This window comes from Myodes glareolus, chromosome 4 (assembly GCF_982192425.1).
Source record: "Myodes glareolus chromosome 4, mMyoGla1.1, whole genome shotgun sequence".
In the NCBI taxonomy this organism is placed as follows: Eukaryota; Metazoa; Chordata; class Mammalia; order Rodentia; family Cricetidae; genus Myodes; species Myodes glareolus.
Genome location: NC_142029.1, coordinates 74,640,084 through 74,665,933, shown reverse-complemented (window position 1 = coordinate 74,665,933; position 25,850 = coordinate 74,640,084). Strand labels below are relative to the sequence as shown.

The 25,850-nt window shown below is 48.1% G+C and overlaps 2 protein-coding genes across 9 annotated transcripts in view; one reads left to right on the top strand and one right to left on the bottom strand.

Moving 5' to 3' along the window:
* Positions 1–71: 71 nt before the first annotated feature.
* On the bottom strand, positions 72–24,916 carry Pcsk7 (proprotein convertase subtilisin/kexin type 7). 4 transcript variants are annotated; one of them, XM_048417548.3, is made up of 17 exons: positions 24,784–24,916; positions 23,222–23,343; positions 22,263–22,742; positions 21,564–21,698; positions 20,794–20,959; positions 19,321–19,411; positions 17,937–17,991; positions 17,345–17,483; positions 16,488–16,588; positions 13,919–14,086; positions 13,337–13,453; positions 12,822–12,924; positions 3,671–3,827; positions 2,862–2,956; positions 1,972–2,065; positions 1,594–1,711; positions 72–1,312 (listed from the first exon to the last, which is right to left on the bottom strand). In XM_048417548.3, the coding sequence occupies exons 3-17, from the start codon at positions 22,728–22,730 to the stop codon at positions 947–949; spliced, it is 2,373 nt and encodes a 790-aa protein (XP_048273505.3). In that variant the 5' UTR covers positions 22,731–22,742; positions 23,222–23,343; positions 24,784–24,916; the 3' UTR covers positions 72–946. The 4 variants fall into 4 exon arrangements, with proteins under 4 accessions (XP_048273505.3, XP_048273507.3, XP_048273506.3 ...); XM_048417550.3 differs by having other exon boundaries at positions 13,346–13,453; positions 24,784–24,914; XM_048417549.3 differs by lacking the exon at positions 24,784–24,916 and adding an exon at positions 24,515–24,742.
* Positions 24,917–25,077: 161 nt separating this feature from the next.
* Positions 25,078–25,850, top strand: part of Rnf214 (ring finger protein 214) — a 38,503-nt gene continuing 37,730 nt past the window's right edge. For 4 of the 5 annotated variants that reach the window (XM_085688697.2, XM_085688696.2, XM_085688695.2 and 1 more), the window contains exon 1: positions 25,078–25,461. The gene's annotated coding sequence lies outside the window, so the exon portion shown is untranslated. Of the gene's footprint in view, positions 25,462–25,492; positions 25,516–25,850 lie in introns of those variants that run through there. The other variant, XM_085688694.2, reaches the window with a different exon arrangement.

Below are 25,850 nucleotides of genomic sequence, written 5' to 3'. Positions count from 1 at the left end.
CTATGGGGAACAGGAGTGATCTGCAACAGCTTTGGGGAGGCAGAAGGGAGGAAAGGTGGGAAGCGGTGGAATTGTTTGAATTTTTTTTTTTACTTCTGGTTTTTATTTTGGAAAAGCTGTGCAGAAAAAAATTCAACAAAATGTTGCTGTGAAAAGTACAAATCAAATCTTAAGCATTAAAAAATTCAGATTAACAATTAGCTCAGAAGAAGGGAAAGGGAAGGCCAAGAATGGAGGAAAAGTCAGGCAGACAGCCGGCCTCAGGAACGAAGGCCATTTCCCTGAGCACTTTGCAGAGGAAGACAGGGTGGTCACAGGCAGTGGCTCCCAAGCTGTCTTTGACAACATTGGTGTCAGCTCTCTGCAGTCCTACTGGACAACTTCCCCAACGAGGCAGCAGGGGTGCTGGGACTCATGCCTCCCAGGAGCTTCACCATTCCTTCAGCAGGAAGGGAGAGTGGTGGCAAAGGAGACAGGGGCAGGCTTGAGGTTGGCTTCGGACCAGGTGTACAGCAAAGGGTAATGAAGGCAGCTTCTTTCAGGGTAGGCATGTCCAGGCTCTTGCCAGCCTCTCCTCTGGGCCCTCTGTACAGTGACACTTCTGTTGACAGCATTCTTCGGCACGCACACAGGCACTCATGAATGGGTGGAGATCCTGGTGGCCTAGGTCATTGACCAGCCTCAGAGGGGTGAGATCAAGGGCTGCCTGATGAGGGTGCCAAGGCTCACCAGCAAAGCTCAGCTAGAAGAGCCTATGATCACCAGTCCTCTACCACTGCTCTTGATGGCCCTCACTCTCCTGAGGGTACCAAGACTGCTTCAGAGGCCTTGGGTTCCAGATGTCACTATAAGGACCATTTCTCTCCTGAGCATCCATGATTGGAAGCCTCATCACCAATTTTAGAAAGAGCCTGTTGCATATGGAGGAGGACTCTGGGCCCTGGGGTCAGCAGATCTGTCCATCCTTCCCCTGGAGCAGGTCTGGGGGCTGGTACTGAGGACAGTCCCGGACAATCTTACTACTCTGGGACGGGTTCCAGTCCCCTTCACCGAGCAGCTCTGGGGCCAGGAAGCCAGAGGTGGTAGCACAGCTTCCATTCTCTGAATCCATTCCATCCTGGCCCTTGCTGTTGCATAGAGGCACTGATTCTAGTTCTGTCCCCACCTCCCTAGAGTTTTGGCTCCGTTGGGGCCAGGAGCAGTGTCCACTCCTGCAACCTTGGATGGAAGCCATGTTCCTCTGGCTCAAGTATACTTCTAGCATGTAATAAATGGTCCAGAAGACAGTGAAGCAGCCCACCAGCACCAGGGTCTAAGGGAAAGCCAAATATTGACAGTGTTAGCAACAGGCTCTAGCCCAGAAGCATGAGCCCGGGGAGTCTCTCACTTCTAGGGACCCTTCCCAACCCAACCACTGCTCAAGCCTTTCTCACATACAGGTACTGTCCTCAATGAGGGAGCTAACAGGCTAGGAGTAATGCTAGGGACCCATGTCCTCCAAATCCCTCATTCCCCAGTTCACCTGCATAATACCAAGGACAAAATCTCCCAGGATAGCCCTGACAGCTATAGCTGGAGTTTTGGTCTCTATACCTTGAGTGTGTTAGGGGTGATGATGTAACCATCCTCCTCAGGAATTTTCAGCCCCGGTGGGCAAGGCAGAGTGAAGTCATCATGCAGGTACTTTCCACTCATGGCACTTTCTAACAGACTGAAGGAAAGAAAAGACAAAGACACGCTACCAACATGGCACCTATACCATCTGCCCTCTATCTTGTAGTTGAAGAGGGAGGGAAACCCCAGAGGAGGGAGTGCAGAAGTACCCTGGGTTCTTGGCCCATGACTCTTGTCATTGTTCTAAGCTGAAGCACAGTTGGGGTTCAGAAAATTGGGCTCCCTCAGTGGCACCTCTTCCCCAGGGCTTAGGAGCCGTCTCCTTCTCTCTCCTCTGACGGATGCAGTCATACCTACCTTTGTCTGTCCTTGATGTCTACTGGACTCCACATAGAGCCATACAGGGTCAGCTGCCACTGCCGGAGGATGCCCACTTGGAGCGGCTCATCTCCTAGGGCAGTAAGTGGGTAGCCATGAGCTGTATACTGTTGGCCATGCAGAAAGGCAGAGCCTGGCCCACCCATCCGCCCATGGGGATTCAGACCACACAGTCTGCCACAGTTTATGTCCCACAGACCCCCCTCATAGGGCACCCTAGGGACAGAAGAGAAAGGTTGAAGGCATATGGAAAGCAGTATTTTGCATCTGCCTCCCATACTCTGGGGTTTTATCTGGGATTTTCCTTCAAAGGAAAAAAACGTCCTTCTATTAAATTAAAGGTTCAAAAGCTGCCAGTCAAGTGGATACCTAACCTGACTGGAACCAGCTGGGAAGGCTGGGTTCCATTTCCAGTCTCCATGCTGATACTGCAGATAGTCGGTTTTCTTGCTATTGTAACTTTCACTGCTACCATGATCCTATACAAGTCACTTCAAACCTAAGGACCTCAGTTTTTCTAAAAAGCAAAATGGTGAAAATTTGTCCTGCCCTTACCTGCCTATCAGGGCTGGCCGAAGGATGGTAATATGTGAAAGGGCTTGAAATGTGGTTTCAACAAGGAATATTTGTTGCTATCCTGAGGAAAAATGCATCAGTCACTTCTCCAAGGAATATAGAGGCAGTATAAATGAGCATTTAGGGACATACATGAGGCATTTAGGGACAATGCCTACTTTTAGGATAGGACATATTTCTTGGCATGTGCCATCTTCACCAACAGCAATCCTACCTATATTACCCATGGAACACTTCCTGTGGGGAGTGTGAAACTCAAGGGGGACAAGGTAGTGTAAGACAGGAAGGCTCACCTACATCCCTGATGGCCAATCTGTAGATGCCTCTTGCTCTTTCCCCCCAACACCGCACAGTGGAAAAGGTCCAGTCATTGAAGCCATTAGGATCCCTGAGAAAGAGCAAAGCAGAACATATGGATGGCTTGGCACAGACAGCTAACCTAACCCCAGAACAGAAACACATAAGGAACTAACTATAACATTTGGGAGGGTGCCATGAGAAGTCTTTAAGTGCCACCCCGTTCTTGGGATCTTGGGGTATGAGGAACTTGTTTCCCTGTGTGTAGTAAAGGACAACATGGAGAAAGTACAGGCCTGGAAATCCACAGATCTAAGTTTCTTTTCTTTTAGATAAGTATTGCTATAAAGTCCTAGCTGTTCTTGAACTCTTTCCTCTTCCACCTTTACAACTTGAGTGCTGGGTTATGGTATATGCTGCTCCTTTTTCCTTGAGGCTAGCATGCTCCTCCCTTGAGGCTAGCATGCTGAACTAATGTTTATAAGTGAGCCATACCTTCAGCACTTTTGAAACCGGGTCTTTCTAGACAGCCCAAGCTGGTGTCAAACTCATGATCCTCCTGTCTTATCACCCTCCCCAGTGCTACAACTACAGCCATACTACTACACTTAGCTTTCCAAAGGACTAGAGGAACCCACGCAGGAATATAATGCAAGTATGTTATAAACACTTGAATAAAGCATGGCCCATGGTCTCCAGCTGCTAAGGAGACCAGTGGTGCAGTGTCTTAGGATAGTGTCAGCATCTTCTTGAGAAAGCCCTTATTATAAAGAAAACTCAGGAGGCTATGGGCAGGTGTACATACGAGTCCAGGCTGCGGGGCGCGCCGATCAAAGACATCATGCCACTGGGACAAAACAGTTTCAGTTCTAAGCTGCCACGTCGTGGGTGAGTGATGGAGACTGTCACTGCCACATGTTCCAGGGTCTTCAGCCCCGACATCTCCAGGTCCATCCTGCTGACTGTAGGAAGTCAGGCTTGGCAGCTGGGAAACCAGCCCATAAGCACTTACGCCCTCATTTCATCCCACCATATACAAAGGTACTCATGTACTGAAGCCACATATAAACATCTTTGGTACAATGTAGACTAGCAAATGGAATGCAGTGAGGCAGCCAAGTTCCCATCTAGTTTCGGGTCTAGCTAGGGAGATAACACAGCCAAGATGATATAAGTACCCCATCGTTCATCCATCTAAAACCCATCTACCACACACCTCCCACATTGCAGGTACAGTATGAGATGTAGGAAATACAAAGAGAAGTGCATATAGTCCCTGCCTTTGTCTGCAAACAGAAAAATTATATGCATAATTGATATGGGGCATATTAGAAGGGGTGAGGCACACAGCAGTGAGACATGCTGAATAAGGAAATCAACTCAGACTAGCAGAGGACATTCTAGAAGGGGAAATGGCAAATAGGCAATGGTGGTGCACGCCTTTAATCCCAGCACTAGGGAGGCAGAGGCAGGAGTTTAAGGCCATCCTGGTCTACAAGAGCTAGTTCCAGGATAGGCTCCAAAGCTATAGATAGATAGATAGATAAATAAATAAATAAATAAGAAACCCTGTCTCGAAAACCCAAAGACAAAGAAGGGAAGTGGCACTAAAAGGATAGAGGTAAACAAACAATACTCATGTATGGAAGATAATACAACATTAATTTACAAAGCTACTAGACTGGATACGCTTCAAAGAAGTCATGCAGAATGAAAAACCTAATCTTGCCGGCCAGGGGTGGTGGTGCATGCCTTTAATTCCAGCACTTGGGAAGCAGAGGCAGGCAGATCTCTGAATTTGAGCCCAGTCTGGTCTACAGAGCAAGTTCCAGGACAGGCTCCAAAGCTACATAGAGAAACCCTGTCTCGAAAAAAAAAAAAAAAGTTAATCTCAAAAGAATTTATACTGCATAATTACACTTCTGTAACTCTAAGTAGCACACCTTCAGAGATAGAGAACAGATGTTCTCAGATGTCAGGGATAGGAAAGGGGTTCATGCAGCCATAAAGAGGTAATACAAAGGAGGCCTGTGACAGCCCACTTCAGATCCTAACTGAGGCAGGGGTTACAAAAGTAAACACATGATCAATCGCAGAGTTATATACATAGAGTCTCTCTCTCTCTCTCTCACACACACACACACAGATGCTGAATGCATGTAAAACTAGTAAGACCAGTCATGTTCTATGGATTGTTCCAATATCAGGTTCTTGGCTTTGATATTGTATTATAATTATATGACATTAACATTGGGGAAAGGTATATGAGATTTACATGCTCATTATTTTGCAACTTTCTACAAATCTATGAGTATTTTAACTAAAAGACTGGGAGACTCAACTGGTGACTAAGAGATTAGACTGCAGTGAGATATAATTCTTCCTAAAGTATCTCTTCTCGAATTAACTTTTCCTAACACACAAGACAAAGAGTGACACCTTAATTTTACAGATAAGGAAGACAGAATGGGGAAACTAAGATGAGAAGGGATTACATTTTCTTGTTTGTTTGTTTGTTTTTTCAGACAGAATTTCTTTGTGTAGCCCTTGCTGTCCTGAAACTTGCTCTGTGTAGACCAGGCTGACCTTGAACTTAAGAGCTCAGCCTGCCTCTGCCTCCTGAGTGCTGGGATTAAAGGCGTGCGCAACCACCACTCCTGGCTAAGTGTCATTTCTGGTTCACCACTAAGAAACTGATGTCTATAGGAACCACCAAGGTCATAACTTACTTTTCTCCATCCCGTGTCACCAGCTACTACTTAAAGCATGCCCCAAGCAGGTTAACTTCAGCATGGTTTAGTAACTGCCATTATGGGCATGCTTATTACATAAGAAATAAACATTAGTCAAAGGTATGTTAGAAAAGGGATGAACAAAGTAAAAACAAAAGGCACCCATACTCCTGGAAAGCACTGGTTATACCCACCTTGCCTCTGTGTACAGAGGCACAGTGTGTTTTCATAAATTCATCTGTCCTACCATGTCTGAACATGGCCCTTCCATTCCTGTTTCCTGGTTCTCTAATATCCTACGGCTTTTTATACCAACATTCTGTTTACATCTCTAGTTCCCTTTGCTTTCTTGTCTTTTTCATAAAACTTAGGCAAGAGTCAAAACACCAGCCCAGTTATTCATCTCCTTGTGTCTTTCCTCCCACAAAAACCAACCATGCATGAGCCCTTTTCCCACTCTTCACTTCCCTCTGCCTACTAGTCAAAAGCATGGGCTCAGGGGCTGGAGAGATGGCTCAGTGGTTCAGAGAGCTGGCTTCAATTCTCAGCACTTACAGAACTGCTGCTAACAACTATTTAGAACTCCTATCCCAGGGGATTAAGTGCACTCTTCTGGCATGCAAGGGTACCAGGCACACATGAGGGCACAGATATACAAACAAGCAAAGCACTCATACACATAAAAAAAATTTAAAAACCAACAAAACAAAGAAACAACCAGTTGTAGCCATCCACTGAGTTCAAATCTCAGCTGTCACTTCCTAGCATTGAAAACTGAGTTATCTGCTTTATCTATATACTCAGGCTAGTAACAGGACCTGGCCCTAGGGTTATCAGTATAGCAAGTGTACAGAACAGTACCTAACAAATATTTAGGCTACAGAAGTATTACATATTATTACTCCTTCACTATCAGACTTCTTGAGAAAGCTGTCTTTCTGTTTCCTTATTCCTTCCTAATCATCCTCTGCATTTTTCTATCAAAAAGCACAGCATGTATTTTCCTTTTGTGGTACTTGGGTTTGGACCCAAGGCCTGTTGTATGCTAAGTGCTCCACCAAAGCTTTATTCTAAGCCCTTTTTATTGTTCAAGACGGCACCAGATCTCATTACAGATGGTTGTGAGCCACCATGTGATTGCTGGGAATTAAACTCAAGAGCTCTGGAAGAGCAGCCAGGGCTCTTAACCTGTGAGCCATCTCTCCGTCCCCTAATGCTTGACTTTCAGCATGGAAAAAAAAAAGATTTAAAGATTTTTAAAGAGTTAAAGTATGCCGGGTATGGTGTCACAAGCTTTTATTCCCAGGATTTGGGAGGCAGAGGCAGGTGGATGTCTGAGTCTGTAGCCAGTCTGGTCTATAGAACAAGTTCCAGGACAGTCAAGGCTACACACAGAAACTCTGTCTTAAAAAAAGAAAAGTAAATTTATTATATGTATGAATATTTGCCTATAGGTATGTGTACCATATGTATGCCAGGTGCCCATGGAGGCCAAAAGGGGGCACCAGATCCCCTATCTTGAAGTTACAGACTGTTGTGAGATGCTACACGGGTTCTGGGAACCAAATCTGAGTTTTTTCAAGGGCAGCCAGCACTCTTAACCCCTATTTTATTAATTTTAAATTATGTACATATGTTTGTATGTTGGTATATGAATTTAAGTGCTCATGAGTTACAGGAAGCTGTTAAGATGCCTAACATGGGTTCTGGGAATCAATACCTGCTCTTAACCACAGAGCCATCTCTTCAACTACTATAGCTGTTATCTTGAGACAGGGTCTTTATAAGTTGCCCAGGGAGGTTGGCTTTGAATGTGCTATGTAACCCACAGGCAATAACTTGTATTCTTGCCTCAGCCTTCTGGGATTATACCACCAAGGTCAGCTGCACACAGTTTTAAATGTCCTCTGGTTTTAGACTCACGACAAAGAACAATTCCTTATACATTTTCACAATGAATGAATATTTTAAATTATCTTTGTTTGTTTGTTTTTGTTTTTCGAGACAGGGTTTCTCTATAGCTTTGGAGTCAGTCCTGTAACTAGTTCTTATAGACCAGGCTGGCCTCGACTCACAGAGATCCGCCTGCCTCTGCCTCCCAAGTACTGAGATTAAAGGCGTGCACCACCATTGCCCAGCAATATTTTAAATTATCAACACAGGGCCAATAGACCTGTTTCATGAATGACTTCCATTTCTTCTCCTTCCTGGGATTCCCCTGGCAGGGATCATTCATTTCACCAGTAAGGATTTCTGTATGTATGTGTAAAATGAGGCCTGGGAAGTATTCCAGTTTTTCCCTCAACATCCTTACTCCAGACATCGGGGGCCACCCATTTCAAAGACCCTGTAACCTTCAAGATAAAGTATAGGTGAAAGCTGAGTGGTGGTGGTGCACACCTTTAAACCTAGCATATGGGAGGCAGAGGCAGGCATATGTCCAAGTTCAAAGCCAGCATGGTCTACAAAGTGAGTTCCAGGACAGCCAGGGCTACTCAAGGAACACTGCCTCAAAAATAAATAAATAAATCATAATTAAAAAAAAAAGTATAGGGGCTAAACCATGGCACACACTCTAGTTCTAGGTCTTCTTTTCCTCTATAGCCTGTGTTCCAGACATCCTGACCTATATGCAGCTCCCTGAAGATCCTTGACCACATTGCTCCTGCTGCTTTGGTGTCTCTATTCTCACTCTTTCTTCTCACTAGCATATTGGCAAAACTCATGTCAGTGAGCAGTTTCCTTGAGCCTTCCTGTCTTCCCTAGAGGCAGACGGGATGTCTCTGCTGAGCTCTCAAAGCCCTACATTGTGTCTATCACAGCACATATGACATGGCACTATTTCTACGCCTGCAGAGAGGGAGTAGTCATGTTTTATCTCTGAATCTCTAGAACACAGTGCCAGGTACAAAGCAGATCCCAGGGATTTGAATCAGTCAAGAGATTCCACTGAAGGAAAGAAAAAATAACTGTGAGGGAAAAGCAGGGGAAGACCTTGGTAGTAGTGATGTATAGAGGGACTAAAAAGTCTAGAACTACTAGGCCAGGACCTAGGAAGTGGTAGTAGCACTGATATAAGCAGGAGAGTCTTGGGCAGTAGGCTAGCTTTTAAGAGGCGACAGCGGAGTTAAGATGGTATATGTTAATATATGTTAATGCAATAGATTGGTAGAAAGCAGCACGCTGTGACTTGGGAATCTACAGATGAGCACATTCACTATATAGGTGGAGCAGCCCCGAAGTGGTAGGCAGGGAAGTACTCAATGCTATGGAATATCATAGAGTTTCAAAAGGAGTTCAATCCAAAATGGGTGTACACAGTAATATGCTACATCCAGGTTTTGCTCCCATCTCATCCCCACCCTGATCCTTACATCTGACTTTTTTTTTTTTTTTTTTTGAGACAAGGTCTCACTATTGTAGCTCTAGCTGTCCTAGAACTCACTTTGTAGACCAGCCTGGCCTTGAACTCACAGAGAGATCCATCTGCCTCTGCCTCCTGAGTGCTGCGATTAAACCCAAGTGCCACCACTGCCTGGCTTTTTTTTTTAATATTTATTTATTATGTATGCAATGTTCTGTCTGTGTGTATGTATGCCTTCAGGTCGGAAGAGGGCACAAGACCTCATTACAGATGGTTGTGAGCCACCATGTGGATGCCGGGAATTGAACTCAGGACCTTTGGAAGAGCAGGCAATGCCCTTAACCGCTGAGTCATCTCTCCAGCCCCCTGGCTTTGTTTTTTGAGGCAAGGTCTCTCTATGTAGTCCTGGCTGTCTTGAAACTTCCTACATAGATTAGGCTGAACTCTTTGCCTCCTAAATGCTGGGATTAAAGGCATATATAGTACACACACACACACACGCGCGCGCACACACAGACACAGTACGCCTAGTTTACATCCGACTTTTAAGTCTGTGGACAGGGACCTGGGTGGTAAAGCATGTGAGTAAACTGTTATTTCTAGCAGAATTAAATAAGTTAACGCCTAAAACTGACAACTACTTTGAACACTAGCTAGTTTTATTTTTTTGTTTTTGGTTAATGTGACACAAGAAAGAGTTATCTGGGAAGAGGGAACCTCAATTAAGAAAATGTCCCCACCAGATTGGCCTATGAATATTTTCTTGATTGATGATTGATACGGGTGAGTCCAGCCCATGCAGGAGGGTAGTTACGCCCCTGGACAGGTGGTCATGAGTTATACAAGAAACCAGGCTGAGCAAGCCCTAAGCAGTATTCTTCTGTGGTCTCAGCTTCAGTTTCTTCCAGATTTCTGCTCTGACTCCCCTTCACAAATCACTGTGTAATCTACAAGCTGACATAAACCCTTTCTTTCCCACATTGCTTTTCACCACAGTGTTTTGTTTTGTCTTGTCTGTCTGTTTGTTTTTGTTTTTTGAGACAGGGTTTCTCTGTTGCTTTAGAGCCTGTCCTGGAACTCACTCTGTAGACCAGGCTGGCCTTGAACTCACAGAGATCTGCCAGCCTTGGCCTCCCAAGTGCTAGGATTAAAGGAGCGCGCCCCCCACTACCTGGCCTTTATCAGTGTTTTAACAGCACTAGAAACTCCAAGAAAATGGTCATCCTCTATATCACAAATTAATATGTGTCTTGTCTTTGGCAAGTTTTTTATTTATTTTTTTCCGTTTTAACCTTTCATCCTTTATCCAGAAAATACCAAGCTTTGTTTCCATAATCTAGCGGAAGCTATGACAACTCTATCCTTTCTACTTATTTCATGAGGGATCAGAATATGATTTAAATGGAGAAATCCTGTGTAAGAAGGAGCTGAAGTCAAGCAACACAGCAGCTCTGATGAGGGAGGCAACAGTGGTGGTGGTGGGGTATGACAAGAAGTTGTGTAATACATCGCCGGGCGGTGGTGGCGCACGCCTTTAATACTAGCATTTGGGAGGCAGAGGCAGGTGAATCTCTGTGAATTTGAGTCCAGCCTGGTCTACAGAATGAGTTCCCGGGCAGTCAGGGCTCTTACATAGAGAAACCCTGTCTTGGGGGAGTGGGGGACGGATGGATGGACATTCAGTTCCTTGGTCACACTAGCTACATTTGAAATGTCCAACTGACTCAATAGCTGCACACATCTGGACATCTCCATTATGGCTAAAAGTCCTTATTAACAATGCTCTGAGCCCTTTAGGGTTGTTTCACCTCTTCTGCTACTGACTGGATACTCAGCTCCTTCTGCCTGGTTCCTTTCCCCTTTTTCTCTGGGATTGCAGGGTTGCTCTTTGCAGTCCTGGCTTGCCTGGAACCCACTATATAAACCAAGCTGAACTTGCAGTGATTCTCCTGTCCTCTGACACACGAGTGCTAGGATTACAGACAGGTATCATCATGCTCAGCTTCCCTCTGCCTCTCAAAAAGTTTGCTTCCAGCCCCAGCCCTAGAGCCAGCCTGATCATGCTTGAAGACTATGGCTTGCCTCTAGGGGATAGGGTCTACGCTATCTGTGGCTGAAGGGTTATAAGATTAATTGTGGCTGTCAGGGATGAGGTGTCTGGACCATCTCGGATGGTAGGGGATGGTGTCTAGACTGTTGGTGGCTGAACTGCTCAGTTCAGGACCATGTGAATTTCACTTTTTCAACCACCAGTCAGTCTTCAGGCTCACACCTCCTGCTCTGTTTTGTTCTATCGAGGGTTGAATGTATTCAGGGCAAGAAGTCTCTTTCCCTGGCTTTCAGAGTGGGCAGGTAGGTCTGCTTACCACCCTGGTAAAAGACTCCACTAGTCAGACTCTGGGATCTTTATCTCCCTCTTCCGCTGTCTTCACTTCCCTACATCCCACTCTTTCTATCAGAACACCTATCCTCTCTACGTTCTAGTGACCAACAAGCAATTGCCAGATGCCTTCTAACCCACGGAAGATGTCAGACTTAAGCGGCAACGTTCCCTGGATAACGAGAAGCACAGGATGACACAGCTGGAGAGGTCTCTGACCCTCCAAGTCTACTTGGTCATCTGATACCAGTGCAGGAAACAGCCCTGGATGGAGTAAAGGTTAAAAGGCCCATGATCCCACAGTGTGTGAGGGCCAGGGGCTTCCCAGAACTACATTCCTGGGTATGTTTTCTGCCCTTCCCAAGACAGCATGCCTTTTACTGAAAAATGTGTTCCCTAGGCCTTAGGTCTCCTTCCGTGCACAGGGAAACTGGCAAGAGTGGGACATGCTTAGGGAAGCATGTCCATTGAAGCCTCCATGGAAAGAAGCTGCCCTATCCTCCCAGGCAAGGTTCCTCCTTTGGTCATTCCTTCTCTTAGACACCATGTCTCTGTTTTGAGCACTTTCAAGGGGCACAGGAAAAATAAGGACAGAGTTTTGACCTAAGTAAGAGGCACAACACACCTCAATATTCATAAAAAGTAGCAACTAACTCTGACTGTCAAAATTTCTCAAGGGAAAAAATTGGTCCATGAGGCTAAGGGTAGGAATAAATGGGCAATGTGAACATAGAAAGGCTGGCATATAGCTTAATGACAGAATATGTGTTTAGCATATACGAGGCACTGGGTTCTATCATAAGCACCAAAACAACAGAAACAGTACAGACAGTGGGTCACTGAGCAAAACATCTTCATCTAGCTTCCTGTTACTCTTGGAAGGGTTTCCACCTCTGTGTTCAACATACAACCACATCCCCTGGCTTAGAAGATGACCTTTACTTCTTCATACGGACCTAATAAAGGAAAGCCATGGAGTAAGAGCAGAGGACAGTAGGCAACCCTAGCCCAGGGGCTATACTCATGCCTGTCTCACCCCTAAGAGACTGCATCTGGTCTTCTCTGGAGGAGCTTGAGAACCAAAGTCTCGCATTCCTCTCCTTCATGCTGAGGCCACCAGGCTGGATAGGGCTGTTTGGCAAGATCCTAGCACGAAAGCCAAAAGCACTTCTTTCAACTCCTGCTGAGGCTCCCAGAACCCAACTCCCATTCTACCCACTGCCTTCCTAGAGCATTGCTCACAGCTCCTTTATACTATTAGGAACTCAGGAGAAAGGTCTTGTTAAGCAGCCAGGGGGCCAGCCAACTCAGAAGCAGCAACATGCCCTAAAATGGTCAAAGAAAACTCCACAGGTTTGGCTGCGGCTCAGCTCCTGAAGGAAGGGGGAGAACTGGGCAGGGAGGATGAGCTTAGCATAGCTTCCCCATCACCCGTTTCAAGCCTTGGACCTAAGATTAACCCCGTGTGTTGAAGGCTTACCATTCCATAGCACCTCCAGGGAATGGGGGGACCGAGGAACAGCCTTATTTTCTTTTAGCACGGGGCTGACATAGGAGGCTAAGTAAGGGACAGATGTCCAGATCTATTCGAGGAAAGAGACAGCAATTAACAAACAAAGCTTACTGTAATATTGTAATTCCATTCTTACACCCACCCTCCGTAAGATCTTTAAGGTCTAACTCTCTAGCTTTCCTGTCATCCTACCCTTTCACTCGAGGTTCCTTCTGCACCCCAAATGCTCCTGAGAACACCAAGTTAAGGAATCAGAGAAAATGGCATCCTAGAATGGAAGGGGAGAACCAGAACTACTGATACCCTGACTATATCCAAGCACTATTTCAGCAGCTTGGGAACTTCTGTTTTTTACTGATAAGATGGGTATCGGTCAAGATGAGGGCTACAGTGGTCAGGTGCCTGCAAAAGGCCAGGCAATGTTTAGGCATCAGGTAGCCTTCCGTTAGTCTCTCTCTGCAGGGTATCCTGCTGGCCAACACCTTTTTCACCTTGGCTGCATTGACGAGTCTCCAGGCATTGAGGAGGCCGAAACCATGCTGATGGCTGTGGCTGAAGCCAGCCTCATTGGTGAGCCAGTCTGCATGATGATCCTCATACTGAAAGAACAGAGGTATTGGTGAATCTCTAGCATTGCGGGACTCCCTTCTCTCTACCTGCCTGCCAACAGATTCAGTCCAGACCTTCCCCTGAGGTGACTGGGGAGTGAATAGATTTCCTCAAAAAAAAAAAAGGCTGAAATAAAAGATCAAAGCCCCAAGCCCCAAAACCTCACTACCTGAGTGGTCTGTTTCCTGAAAAGGAGTCAAGAGGACCAGTTCCCAAGTGAGAGTGCCCTGCCAGAGCTCATCTTAGGTAAATGGCCTGAGCAGAAGAGGGATGGGTGGGCTCTGCTCTGTGATACTGATGATACTGGACTTGTACCCATGCTGTACATTCCTCACCATGAATGTGTTTTATATACCCCACCCAACATTTGAGACATTCTGAGCCTGGAGTCTCCTGACAGTCAAACCCTGGGATGGGGTGGGCTGGGCACTTGCTGGCTAGTTGCCGGCTCTAACCTGGGTGGCTGTGAAGACAATGATGTGCTGGATGTCCCGCCATGTGAGGCAGGGCCGCACCTGCAGCATGAGGGCTATCATGCCAGCTGCCAGAGGAGCTGCAGCAGAGGTCCCTGTGTGGCCTTCTGTGCAGCCAGTGCCCTTCTGAAGGTCCCAATCAGTGGTCACCTGCAAAATGGAATAAGATAAGGAGTGGGGAGGGGTTAGACACTAGAGAAGGGGAATAGGACAGACCTCCAAACAGGTGGCCATGCCCTTTCAAGAGCTGTCCTATGGCCTTTGGGATCTCTAGAAGGCAGAAACTGAAGAGTGACTTTAGAGGCACAAATGTAGGAAAAGGAGATAGGCATGTGAGATGTGGGTACAGGAGTTTCCTGATTCTTGCTCCTCTAATTCTTTATCATTTCATTCCCAAATTCTCTACCCAACTATCCATAACCCAGCTAGCCAAAGAAGCGGCCAGAGCTGCTACTAGGTCCTAGCTGGAACTGGGACAGTAACTGGTGAGAGCATGTTCTCCAAGAAGATTATTGCAGCCTTGCTTGAAGTTTGCTACAGTATCAGTATCACCATGCCTTATCTACCATGCACTATTAGCCAACTGGCCAATAGGCCAACCTCAGGACAAGCTGCTTTCCTGCTCTGGTTGGTGTCTTGGTTGGGTTTCTGTGAGACCCTCTTTCCTACTACTCATGTTTCTCAGACGAGACATGGAAGTCGGGGAAAGGCAGTATCTGTTTGGGATCAAGTTCTTTTCATGTCTCATCATGAAAGCGCATCAAACACTTAGTTGAGCAAGCCCTACTAACCCTGCTCCCTCACATTAGGCCAGTACAGGCTAGAACTTTTTTCTTTCAAACTTCTCTTCTGGGTCAGATACTGGGATGCCAACTTCTGCCAAGAGCTGCCTTTGTATTCCCAGCCCCCCTTCCCAGCTGTTACAACAGCTGCCAAAAGATGTAATTTTCACCCAGACACTGTGCACTCTCAAATGAAAGGGAAAAACAAGCCAAGCTGTAGTCTCAACGAGAAAGGAAGTCTGGTTGATGCCAGGGAGCAGATTGATTTTTCCCTGTTAAGGAAACAGCCCCACAGTGATAGTCTAGAGTACAGATGTGAAGTCTGTGAACTTGCCCATAATGGCAAGAACATCACACAGCACTAGGAAAAGCTAGGGAAGCTCCCTGGGCAAGAAGCCAGATGTGGGAAGCCTATTCCCCTGGCCCTTACCCTCAGAAGCACAGCTCCATCCAGTTGCCTGGTCACATAAACATGAGGTTGCCAAAGCAAGGACATTCCAAAGATGGGAACTTGGCTGAATAAACTCACTCTTCAAATCCAGACAAATTATAGTTCAGATGGAGGGTGGGGGTGAGGGTTAGAAACTGCATTGAGTTGGGAGGGCAAAGCCAGGCCATGCTGAGCAACAGTGACTCTGCTACAGAGCCTTCTTAGGTCCCTTGTATTCAGGGGACAGGAGTAGGCAGGCCCCAGAGCTCTGCCAGGTGGTAAGGAGCAGAATAAGTTCCTGTTCTTCCTAACACAGGCTAGTAGAACCCCAGGCTGCCTGCAAGCATCTTGCTTTTCACTTTTGTCTGCTCCCTTCTCTGGTCTCCCTGGGGTGGGGGTCAACTGGCACAGAGCCTTGGAACATTGTGTTGACCAGAAGTCATTTACTGGCACAACAAACTTTTCATTCTGGAAAATAAACTTGACTCTGTGTGAAGATGAAGCTGCTTAATTCCCAGTGGCCCCAGAGACCTCCCAACTGGCCACTGGCAAAAGCTTACAACCACCTGGCTCCTGCCCAGCTCTGGCCTGGAGTCTTCTGTTCTCACTTGACACTGTTAGATGCAACAGAGACATACAGGGTGCTCTAGGGCTGTGGTTAGGAGGCCTGATTTATATAGCCTGGGCTGGAGCCCAGCAGAGGTCCCAGAGTCCTTCAATGGTTGTGTGGGCTACACAAGTGTATTCTCAGGCTTTGGCTTTAATCAGAGCACCAGGGAAGGGTGGGGTCACACTGATACAAGCCAGCTCCAACTTCCTATGCTGTGCATCCCTGAGATAAGCACTGCCTTTATTCCTGAGAGGAACAAGGTATTAATTAGTATTTATAAAGGGACTGAACAGCACTGCGCCATGACCTCAGCCCACAAAAAGTAGTAAAAGTCCAAATGCTACCACATGGATCCCATTACCAAGTTAAAAAGTTTAAGATCAAAACTACTAATGCAGGAGGACCAGGAATTCAAGGTCATTCTCAGATAGGTAGTGAATTCAAGGCGAGCCTAGGTTATATGAGACCCAATCTCAAGAACAGGTTGGAGGGAAAAAAAAAAGAAAAAAAAAAGAAATGTTTTACCAGGTATGTTGCATCACATCTGTCCTCTCAACATGTGGGAGGCCACAGCAGGAAAATGACTTGTAAACTCAATGCCAATCTGAACTATAGTGGGAGTCCCAAGCCAGCCTCAGGTACAGGATGAGCCCTTGTCTTGAAGCACCCCACCACCACCTCATAGATGTCGGACAGAAACCTTTTAAGAAGGGTCCCCAAAGCACTCACAATGCTCCGAAGCATCTTGTCTCCACCACTGAAGGTAACTGCCAACATGGAGGCACACTCCTCTGCATAAAAAGGCATCCGTCCTTCCTCATCCACAGCACCTGGCACAAAAAAGTGAGATGGGTGCTCACTTAAGGAGTGGCTCCTATGGCTAGCACCTGATTCCAGAGCTGCCTTCATCATGAAGGGATGGGTTTACCCTGAGTTGAAAGAAGGACCAGTCCTCATCTGCATGTGGGCAGGCAGCCTCAAACGGCAGAGGGAATTCTTGCACCATACCACTCTTCCCACCGGCTTCAGGCAAAATCAGTGGCCTTCTGCCTCTGTACTTAGTCATTTGTTTTCAACATTTACTAAGATCTGTGAGCCACATTAAAGACATGTGGAAAAGGCCACATCATGGAAGGGGTAGGAAGGAAGTAGTATGCAGTGGTAGAGAGCAGTGGGGACACTCTCTTGTGATCCAGGAATGTACTACAAGGCTGATGCCAAGGAGCCTATAATCAGGTACAAAGTCAAATAAGGAAATAATAAAAATGGAACAACAAACTCTATGATTGGGAGTGCAAGCCAAGTGTCCTTAATTCAGGTTAAAGGGTAGCCAGATGCAGCTTCAAGCCAGTGGCCATGGAAAGAGACCAGAGAGGAGATCAAACCCATCCTAACAGTAGTGGAGACAGGTGGGTGATTTCTGGGGAATAGCTGAACATGTCTCAGAGAAGTTCTGAGAGTCTGCAGGAGCTGGGTTAGTCCTATCTGACCTCCAAAAATGGCCATGATTATACGTTTAGATAAACAGTGAAGTGAGATGCAAAAAACACCCACTGACCCCATTCCCACAGTCTCTAGATCACTACCTATTGTGACAGTGTAGATGGAGTTGGCATAGCCATCATAGTTGCAGTTGTCATTGTGCTGGCCCCCATTACCACTGGCAACCACAAAGATACTCCCAAAGCCCTGGCGACCAGCCATCACTCCGTGTTGTAAGGCGGCCTGAAGAACAAAAATGTCAGGCTATTAGTCAAGGAGCTAACAGAAAGACCTGTACCTATTGGACCAAGTCTCTTCTCCTCCCACTTCTAGAAGAGAAAAATGGAAAGGGCATTGGGCAAGGGGAAGGAGATTTAGACACAGACATTAGGTGGGAGAAAGCTAAGAGTTAAATGAGTATTTGACAAATATATTCTGTTTATCAGATGACAGAGCAGGGCGAGGAGTAGAAATCCAGAACGAGATTCAAGAGAAACAAGCTGAAAGCTATTCCATTCCTTCCATTGGTCCCATCCTGAGCAAGGCACACTCTTGAAAGGATGGATGGCACAGCTATGCTAAATGGTGCAATCTGGGCACTATGAGGGTGAGGTGGGAAGAGGGTTTGACTGGTGTTTCTTCTAGAACTGAATGAAGAGGATGTCAAGTCTTCCAGTCTCTATGCACCTCAGTTACCTTTCCGAGCTGGTGAGGACCATCCACTGTCTTCCCATCATCATCTGGGCCCCAGCTGTTAAAATATGCAAATGGAGGGTGGACCAAGTTGGAGCTACTCAGTTAGGGTCTCCCTGTTTTACCAGACCACTCTTCTGCCTGCAGCTTTTACTCTTCTCCCAAACAACCCCATGATTAAAAGACACATGGTGTCAACAGTCCATTTTCTTCCAAAGTGAAAAATAGAAGTAAAAGGTTCTTCTTTTACTTAGAAATCTCCCCAATTTAGGATGACTTTATCCTGTCTACTCTTTCTCAGGTCCCAGGAAGCAGAAGATACACAGTGGAATAGCAGGGTCATTCCTGTGATCTACAGATCTACTACTAGGTTGTAGTAGATGATTAGAGTTGTTCAAATTACATATGCTTTTAAATATTTTTTTAAATCAAATTTTATGTGTGTGAGTGTATGTACAATGTATGTACAAGCACAACATCTGTAGACTACCTGAGGAGGCCAGGTATCAGAGACCCTCAGACTGGAGTGACAGAGGACCGTGAACCACCATGTGGGTGTTGGGAACCTAAACCAGGTCCTCTGCAAGAGCATTAAGTGTTCTTAGTCACCAACCCGTCTCTCCAGCTCTAAGTTCTCCCTCCCCCCTTGGATGTTGTTGAGACAAGGTCTGACTATATAGCCCTGGCTGTCCTAGAACTCATGTAGACCAGGCTGGTTCAAATTCAGAGGTCCAGCTGCCTCTGCTCCTAAGTGCTGGGATGTGTTAAAGTATGTGTTACCATGCCTGGCAAGTTCTTGTTCCTGAGTACAGCCTATGAGATGTCTCAGTAGTAAAGGTGCTTGCTGTGTAAGCCTACTGACTTGAGTTTGATCCCTGGAGCCATATAAAAGTAGAAGGAGAAAACTGTCTACACAAAGTATTCCTCTGTCTGACCATGGCATGGGCATGCAACCCCTTTCCACTTAAGAAAACTTAATCAAACTTAAGAATTTAAGAAAGGTATTAGTCATAGGGAAGAATAGGCTCCATCAATAAGAATGGGGGCTCCCACCCTAAGTTCTTATTATCCAGCCACTTGATCCACAGTCTAAAGCTTCATGTGCAGTTTTGAAGGAGGCACTGAGGTTCAACCCACTTTCTTCTAAGAGCCTTGTGAGTTTAGACAATGTAGGCATGTTGGGGCATTCTGTGTGACAACCTGATTACTAGAGTGACGAGTGTTTAACACTGAGGACTCGGGGCTGGGGATCTAGATAAACGAGGAAAACAGCCTTATTAGCACGGACCCCCTGCTACACCACAGGCAGCCTGTTTTGCTAAGCTTCTGATGAAGATCTGTCCCACACACTCCAGGCTCTCACGCTCTCACCTGCAGCTCTCCTTACCTGCAGCTGTAGATGTCATTGATCTGATAGTGCTTGTTGAATGCCACAGCCTCCATACTGTCTGTGAGTGGTCCATCCAGCACTCGGATACCTGGGCATTGAAGAGACACCAGCTCCTCACTAACAAACTAGAAATAGTACATATTCTCCAAGTGGGCTGCCAGGTGGTAGGGAGGTCTGTGTGGAAGACTTACTTTCCCCTATATGTTTTTTTTGTACTTTTGTGTGTGCATGTTTCATGGTTAAACATGTGTGTGGGTATGAATGTATTAGTGTGCATATGTATATATGTGTGTGTTTGGAGGCAAAAGGTCTATCTCAGGTATCATTCTTCAAAACCCTCGTTGTTTGTGACACAGGGTCTCTTATTGAGACCCAGGGCTTGCCAATTAAGTTAGGCTGGCTGGCCAGTGATCCGAGGGATTCATCTGTCTCTGTCTTCTAGCACCGGAATCATAAAAGTACCCACTCATTTCCAGTTTTTTACACGGGTGCCTGGGATTGAACTCGGGTCCTCATGCTTGCATGACAACACTTCGCAGAGCTACATATCAACCCCTCTTTTGTAGTCTGGATCCTTACACAATATATACATATTACTAGTTCAAATGTTTTGTTTTTTTTAAAGACAGGGTCTCAGAAAGCACATTTGCCTTAAACTTAATACGTAGCAGCGGATGAACCTGACCCTCCTGCCTCAAGTTCTGGGATTTTGGATAGACAAGTATATACCACCATGCCTAGCTTTCAAAGGTCTTTTCCTATCATGCTTGAACTCAGATCTAATGATCCTGGGAGGTGGGAAGCACTGTATTTCCCCTTAGCTTGTCATTTTACATGAAACACCTAGCTGGTGCTTGACACAATAAAGGAATTAAATGAACAGCACTCATTATCTTTGCTATCCCCGTCTAAAATGGAGTTGGCCACATTGTGGTGACAAGTGGAAATGTCAGAAGGGCTTGAACCCTCAGGATTTCTGGCCTCTTCCGTAATCTCATTTGCAGAGTGCTGAGGCCCCCTGCTGGAGAACATGAGGGTTACAGCCAGCCAGTTGCGGTCGTAGGTTCCCAGGTTTTCATCAGGATTCAGGGGTAGTGCTCATACTTTCCCCTTGATTTACAAGACAGAGAGAGGAAAGAACCACAGAACCATCTCCACCTGGAGACTAGGCTCTCTTAAGAGAATGGAGAGCAGGAGACTTGAAAGTGGAACTTGGAGAGCAGCCTCCATAGACGTAGAGTCGTGGAAGGCAAATTGATGAGAAGGCACTTCACAAAAACAAGAAACACTAGCAGAGCATAGTCAGGTCGAAGTCTGAAAAGTCAATGAATTCATTAACTTGTTATGTTCTTACTCCTTACTGTAGGCTACAGACGATGATGGGAAAAAGAAATTTCAGAATGGGGAAGAGGATAAAAAATGACCACTGTGTCCCAGGAGCTTCCCAAGGATAGCGGAAGCATGAGTTACCTGCTATTCGGCTCCCATAGGCCACACCCACTGCACAGAAGCTGTTGTTGGGCACAGCTGCAATTTCTCCTGCACACCGGGTCCCATGGTGGTTGCCATTCTCCGCATCAGGGTGGGGCATAGGATCTGGGTCATTGGAGTTGAGGTCATAGCTACCCTCTGGGCTCTGAAATATTGAGGGGCCAACAAGAGGTCACTTACTGGTTAGAATGGGTCAGTTTCTAAATGTCAGAGAGAACAAGGAACTGGGAATTTCCAACTCTAAGTCAGAGTTAGCAGATCCATCACCTTGAGCAAACAAGGGTTTGAGATAGGAGCCAAGGACACTGGGGAACAACTGAGAAGGGCCAAGGCTTTTAGCAAAGCTCTCTCTTGCCTGTTTAGGACTCTGTCCACTGTTTGGGGGAAACACGTGATAAATATCAGATTCTCTAAAAGACACACCTTAGCCAGTTTTCAGAACCTCTGAGGAGAAAGCAGCCTATAAGGCCACTCCCTGCTCCCCAGAGAAGGAGCAGCAACAACAGGAAGCAGGAAGTAATGCCTGGAATTGCTCTTGCTATAGACTAAAGTCACCTTGTGGGCCTTAACTGCTAGGCTGGAAAGCTGACTGAGAAAGGAGAGTGAAAAACACTATCCACCCCCTCAACCCCTCCCGGCCAGGATGTTTGGCTTGGCACAGCACTTTCTAGGAAAAGGAACAAAAGGGAGGAGGTAACACCAAAGAAAAAGAGTAATGTGGCAGCAGGGGGTCATTCCAGGCCACTCACATAGTTGGGTGCAATGTCCTGGATGGTGTGCTCCACTCCATCGTCCACCACCACCACTGTCACCCCTCGCCCAGTTACATTTCGCTCCCACACACCTGTCACATTGATGTCTCTGCCTGGGCTCCGTCGATTATTCTGTAGGAGAGACAAAGAAATCCAGGGACACACATAGCTCGGCCCAGAGGGACAAGTTAAGGCTACTCCTTCCCTTGGCTTTACCAAAGAGCCAAACAGAGACAATAGACCAACAGGTTAGTGGCGAACAGAGTGCACTAACAGAATGGCACATCAGAGTCCTGCCCCTCCATTCCTTGGTCTCCAAGAAAGTTTGGCATCACTTGTTGGTAACTTGGGGTGAAAAGGGCTAAGTGGTAGTTATTACACAATAAGGTTAGCAGTTAGCCATACATAACAGGGTCTACCATGTGTAAGGCAGTTTTCTGAGTACTTCATATACACGCTGCTACACTCTCCATTTTACAGGGGTGCAGAGTGGGTGAAGCAGCTCCGCCAAAGGAACAGAAAGCAGAAGGCTAAGCAGCAGCCCAGGCAGCGAGTGCACACATCCTCAGCACTCCACTGCTCTTCCTGGCAGACAGCGAAGGTATGAGCTGAGAGCAAACTCTATTCTCAGTCCACAGACATGCCTCTTAGTCAAAGCACACTAGAGCTGACCCTGTCTATCTGAGCTGTACTTACCAGGTGCCACTGCTGAGGATACTTGGGATCATTGAAATGGATGCTGCGCTTAGCCCGCTTCAACAGCCTCTGCTCTGAATGCCAGCGCACAGCTTCATGCCTGGCCAACACAGCTTCTGCCTGCTGCCGCATGGCCTCCACCTCCATAGCTTGCCTATGCCCAGCTGGCTGGACAAAGAGGTAGTGCCCCTGGAGCTCTCCAATGCGCCCAGCATTCACCAGCCCTGCTGCCTGGGCCACAGCATCTGCCTGTTGCGTCAGAGTCTCTTCCTTCCTCTCTCCTTCGAGGCTGTCCAGATGTACGGCCCAGCTTAGCCCCCCTGCACCCAAGGTGTCAAGCCCACCTGCTTCTGACAGGCCCATGACCCAGGGAACCATGAAGAAGAGCCCAGCTAATTCCAGCCAGAGGCAGATGGGCAGGCCCAGGGGGGCATCCAAGTGTGGAACTTTCTGCCTCCCTTTCGGCATCAGAACAGCAGGCTGCAGACAAAGGGAAAGAACATCAGCAAATAAAGAGGCAACAAGTGCAGGAATCACAGAGTAACTATGGTCTGTCAGTGACCAATCACATTTGTCGCTAATCAAAATGATAGCCCCAAGCTGGAGTATGAGCCAGGGCTAACCCTATGGGATGACCATCCCGGCTGCTCCAATAGCCTTGCATCATCTAAGTGCTCATGGGTTTCAGGCAGCTCACTCAGGGTATTCAAAGTACACATCACTCCCATGACTGACAGCATCAGGATCACCTCCCTCTTTTTTTTGATAGACTCTTATCATGTAGTTCTGGTTGTTTTGGAACTCAGTATGTAGACCAGAATGGACTCAAATCCCTCTGCCTGGGATTACAGGCATGTGCCACCACACCCAGCTCCAGCTCCATCTCCCTCTTATTTAGAAACAACATAAATCTTTTCCCAAGCTGACTTCAAACTCCCACAGTGGGGCCCCATTCCTACCTGGGCTCTCTGTGAAGTTTAGGTCTTGGTCTGGGTAACCATGTCACATTCATTTTGTGAAACTGGAGGAAAGGTATCACCTTCACTGTGAGTAGTGCTGACTGGGAACACAAGCTGCAGACCTGTGGGCCCCAAGAATGGAGGGAAAGTGTCCCACTAAAGCCAGCAAGGCAGGAGCTGTAGTGAAGGCTAGGACAGAGCAGTGGGCAATGTTAAGCTTCATTTCCAGGGATCTAAAATTAGTCATAGACTGGAAGAGGTCCGTCATAACATGGCCCCATCAATACGAAACCCAGGTACCCCACTGCCTGACCTATCATGTCATTCTCTTCTCATTTGCTTCTCTAAAAGTTCAGCAGGACTTAAAGGCTAGCATCTGGTTACCAGGTAACTGGCAATACAGTCCCCAGCAGCCCAGGTAGGGAAATCAAACAGAAAACAGAATAAAACTTAGCAGGCATGCATGTGGGTAACAGCGAGAGTGGGGCTGACTGGTAAGGACTAAAAGCTGTCCCTGTTTCAGCAAGCCGGTTTTTCACTGAGGGCACACCACAAAGGAGAACTGCCAAATCAGAACCAGCCAGCAACTGTGGGGAAAAAGACAAGGCACATGTGGGCTCCTGAGCTCCTACAGAAACCACTGCTGCTTACTGAACCCTCCCTGGAGCAGTCTTAGTACCCACACACACACTCGGATAGGGCCAACTTAGAACATTCTAGAAAACGTAACTCTGTCTTACCAAAGGCTCCTTGGAAAGGGAGAGAAATTATGCCACTAAGCACTCCTCTCCCAAAAGCTCCCATTAATTTAAGTTATCCTCTCCCTTGATTTTTCTGTTTCCACTTTTTTACCTTCTTTATATAAACAGTTGAAAACTCACGGTCCTCTTGCTTCCACCTCTCTACTGCTGTGATTATATGTGGGGGGCACCATGCCCTTACTTTCCAGGGCAGTTTCCTCTTACATCCCTCCTGCCCCTCCGACTGTCCCAGGATAGCTAGGTGCCTTCCCCAGTCTTCACAGAAGTAAATCCAGAATCTGCTTAGAGAGCAGCCCCAGGCGGGCTCATACAGTAGGTTCCACCACAGACTCTGCAAGAGAACCCGAGCTTTTCCTGTCGCCCAGGGGCATAGCAGCACTTATCCTCGGGCTTCCGGGTTGCTAGAGCAGACCCCCCCGCCCCATCCCTCAACTACTAGGCCCATCAAAACAACATTTAGTTATCAAGAAAGAAGGACATCTCCCCGGTTCAAGATTCTGTTCTATAACCACTGCCCTTCAAGCCCTTTCACCTTGCTCAAAAGAACCAGGGCAAGCAGAGAACGTGGGTTCCACTGGCGGCCCCTCCCAGCGGCCTCGGTTGCTCTGTGCAAGGCGCCCCTCTCATTAGGACCTATGCTACCCGGAACCTAAGACCCGGAGGCCCCGTCCCGTTGGGGAAGAGCACGCCAGGTCCCAAGGTGCCCTCGGCGCGGCTCCTCCTCCGCATGTGCCGACCGCTCCAGTCCAGGGCCACCCGGATTTCCGAGATCCAGCCCGCTACACCTACTCTCCAACTCACCCGCAGCAGCCTCCTCCTCCTTCGCCTCCGCCGCCGCCTCCCTGCGGAAACTCGCGGCTTCCCGGGAGCCTGAGGAGCCACTGACAGCAACATCACTTCCGCCTGGCGTCGCAGCCAATCAGCGGCTGGGCCTGCGACCTCTCGCCCAGCCGCGAGCCGAATACCGGGCGCTCCGCCGATCGCTTCCGCCGCAGGCCCGTGCGGGCTGTGCGGGCTTCGGCGCTCCGCGTCCTCCAGTCCTCCGCCACAGGACCCCTCCACCAGAGGGCCTTTGTCCTTCATGGCGTCCTCTGAAAGGACCGCCTCGGTTCCGACCTCTAAACACCCCTCGCGGCTCTTCTCTTCTCCCTCGGACGGCCATGGCCTTGACTCTTCCCCGTAACCTCCTCAGAGCGGCTTCCGCCTCCACGGGGTCGCAGTCTCTCTGGCTCGCGCCCCCTCAGGCTCCTCTGTGTCTCAGGGTTCTCCGGCAGCGGCCCCGTGGCCCGGGCGCTGCTCGTGGCAGCCGCCAGAGGGCGCCGTCGCCGGCGGCGCGCACTCCGCGGGGCCGCTCCTCTCGCCGCCCCGGCCTCGCCCCCTGCGCTCGCGCCGCCGGAAGTGGGAGGTGCCGCGCGCGGGTCGGCGCTCGACCCCTCCCCCAGGCTCGGCCGCCCCCTCCCCCCCTCTCCGCCCGCTCAGGTGCGTCCCTTCCCTCCCCCCCCGCCTTTGCTCCCCGGGGGCGCGGCGCGGGAGGTGTGTGCGGGGCGGCGCGCGGGCCGGGGCGGCGGGACTAGGGGGCGCGGCGGGGGGCGGGGAGGGGGCGGCGGGGACGGGGGCGGGAGCCCGGCCTGGGAGTGGGACCTTGGGACGGGGAGACGGAGAGGGGGGTGCTGGCGACCGGTGAAGACCGAGGGGCAGGGGTGGATGTGCCGCTGGCCAGTGCTAGCGGCCGGCGTAGCGGCGGTCTCCTATGAAGAAGAGTGGCGGCGACCACCCGGCGCTGCTTTCCCCCATTGTCCCCTTCTGCGTCGCCGCCTGGCTGGTGACCGCCACCGGGTTGCGGGATTCCCTTGGGCATCCTGGACTCT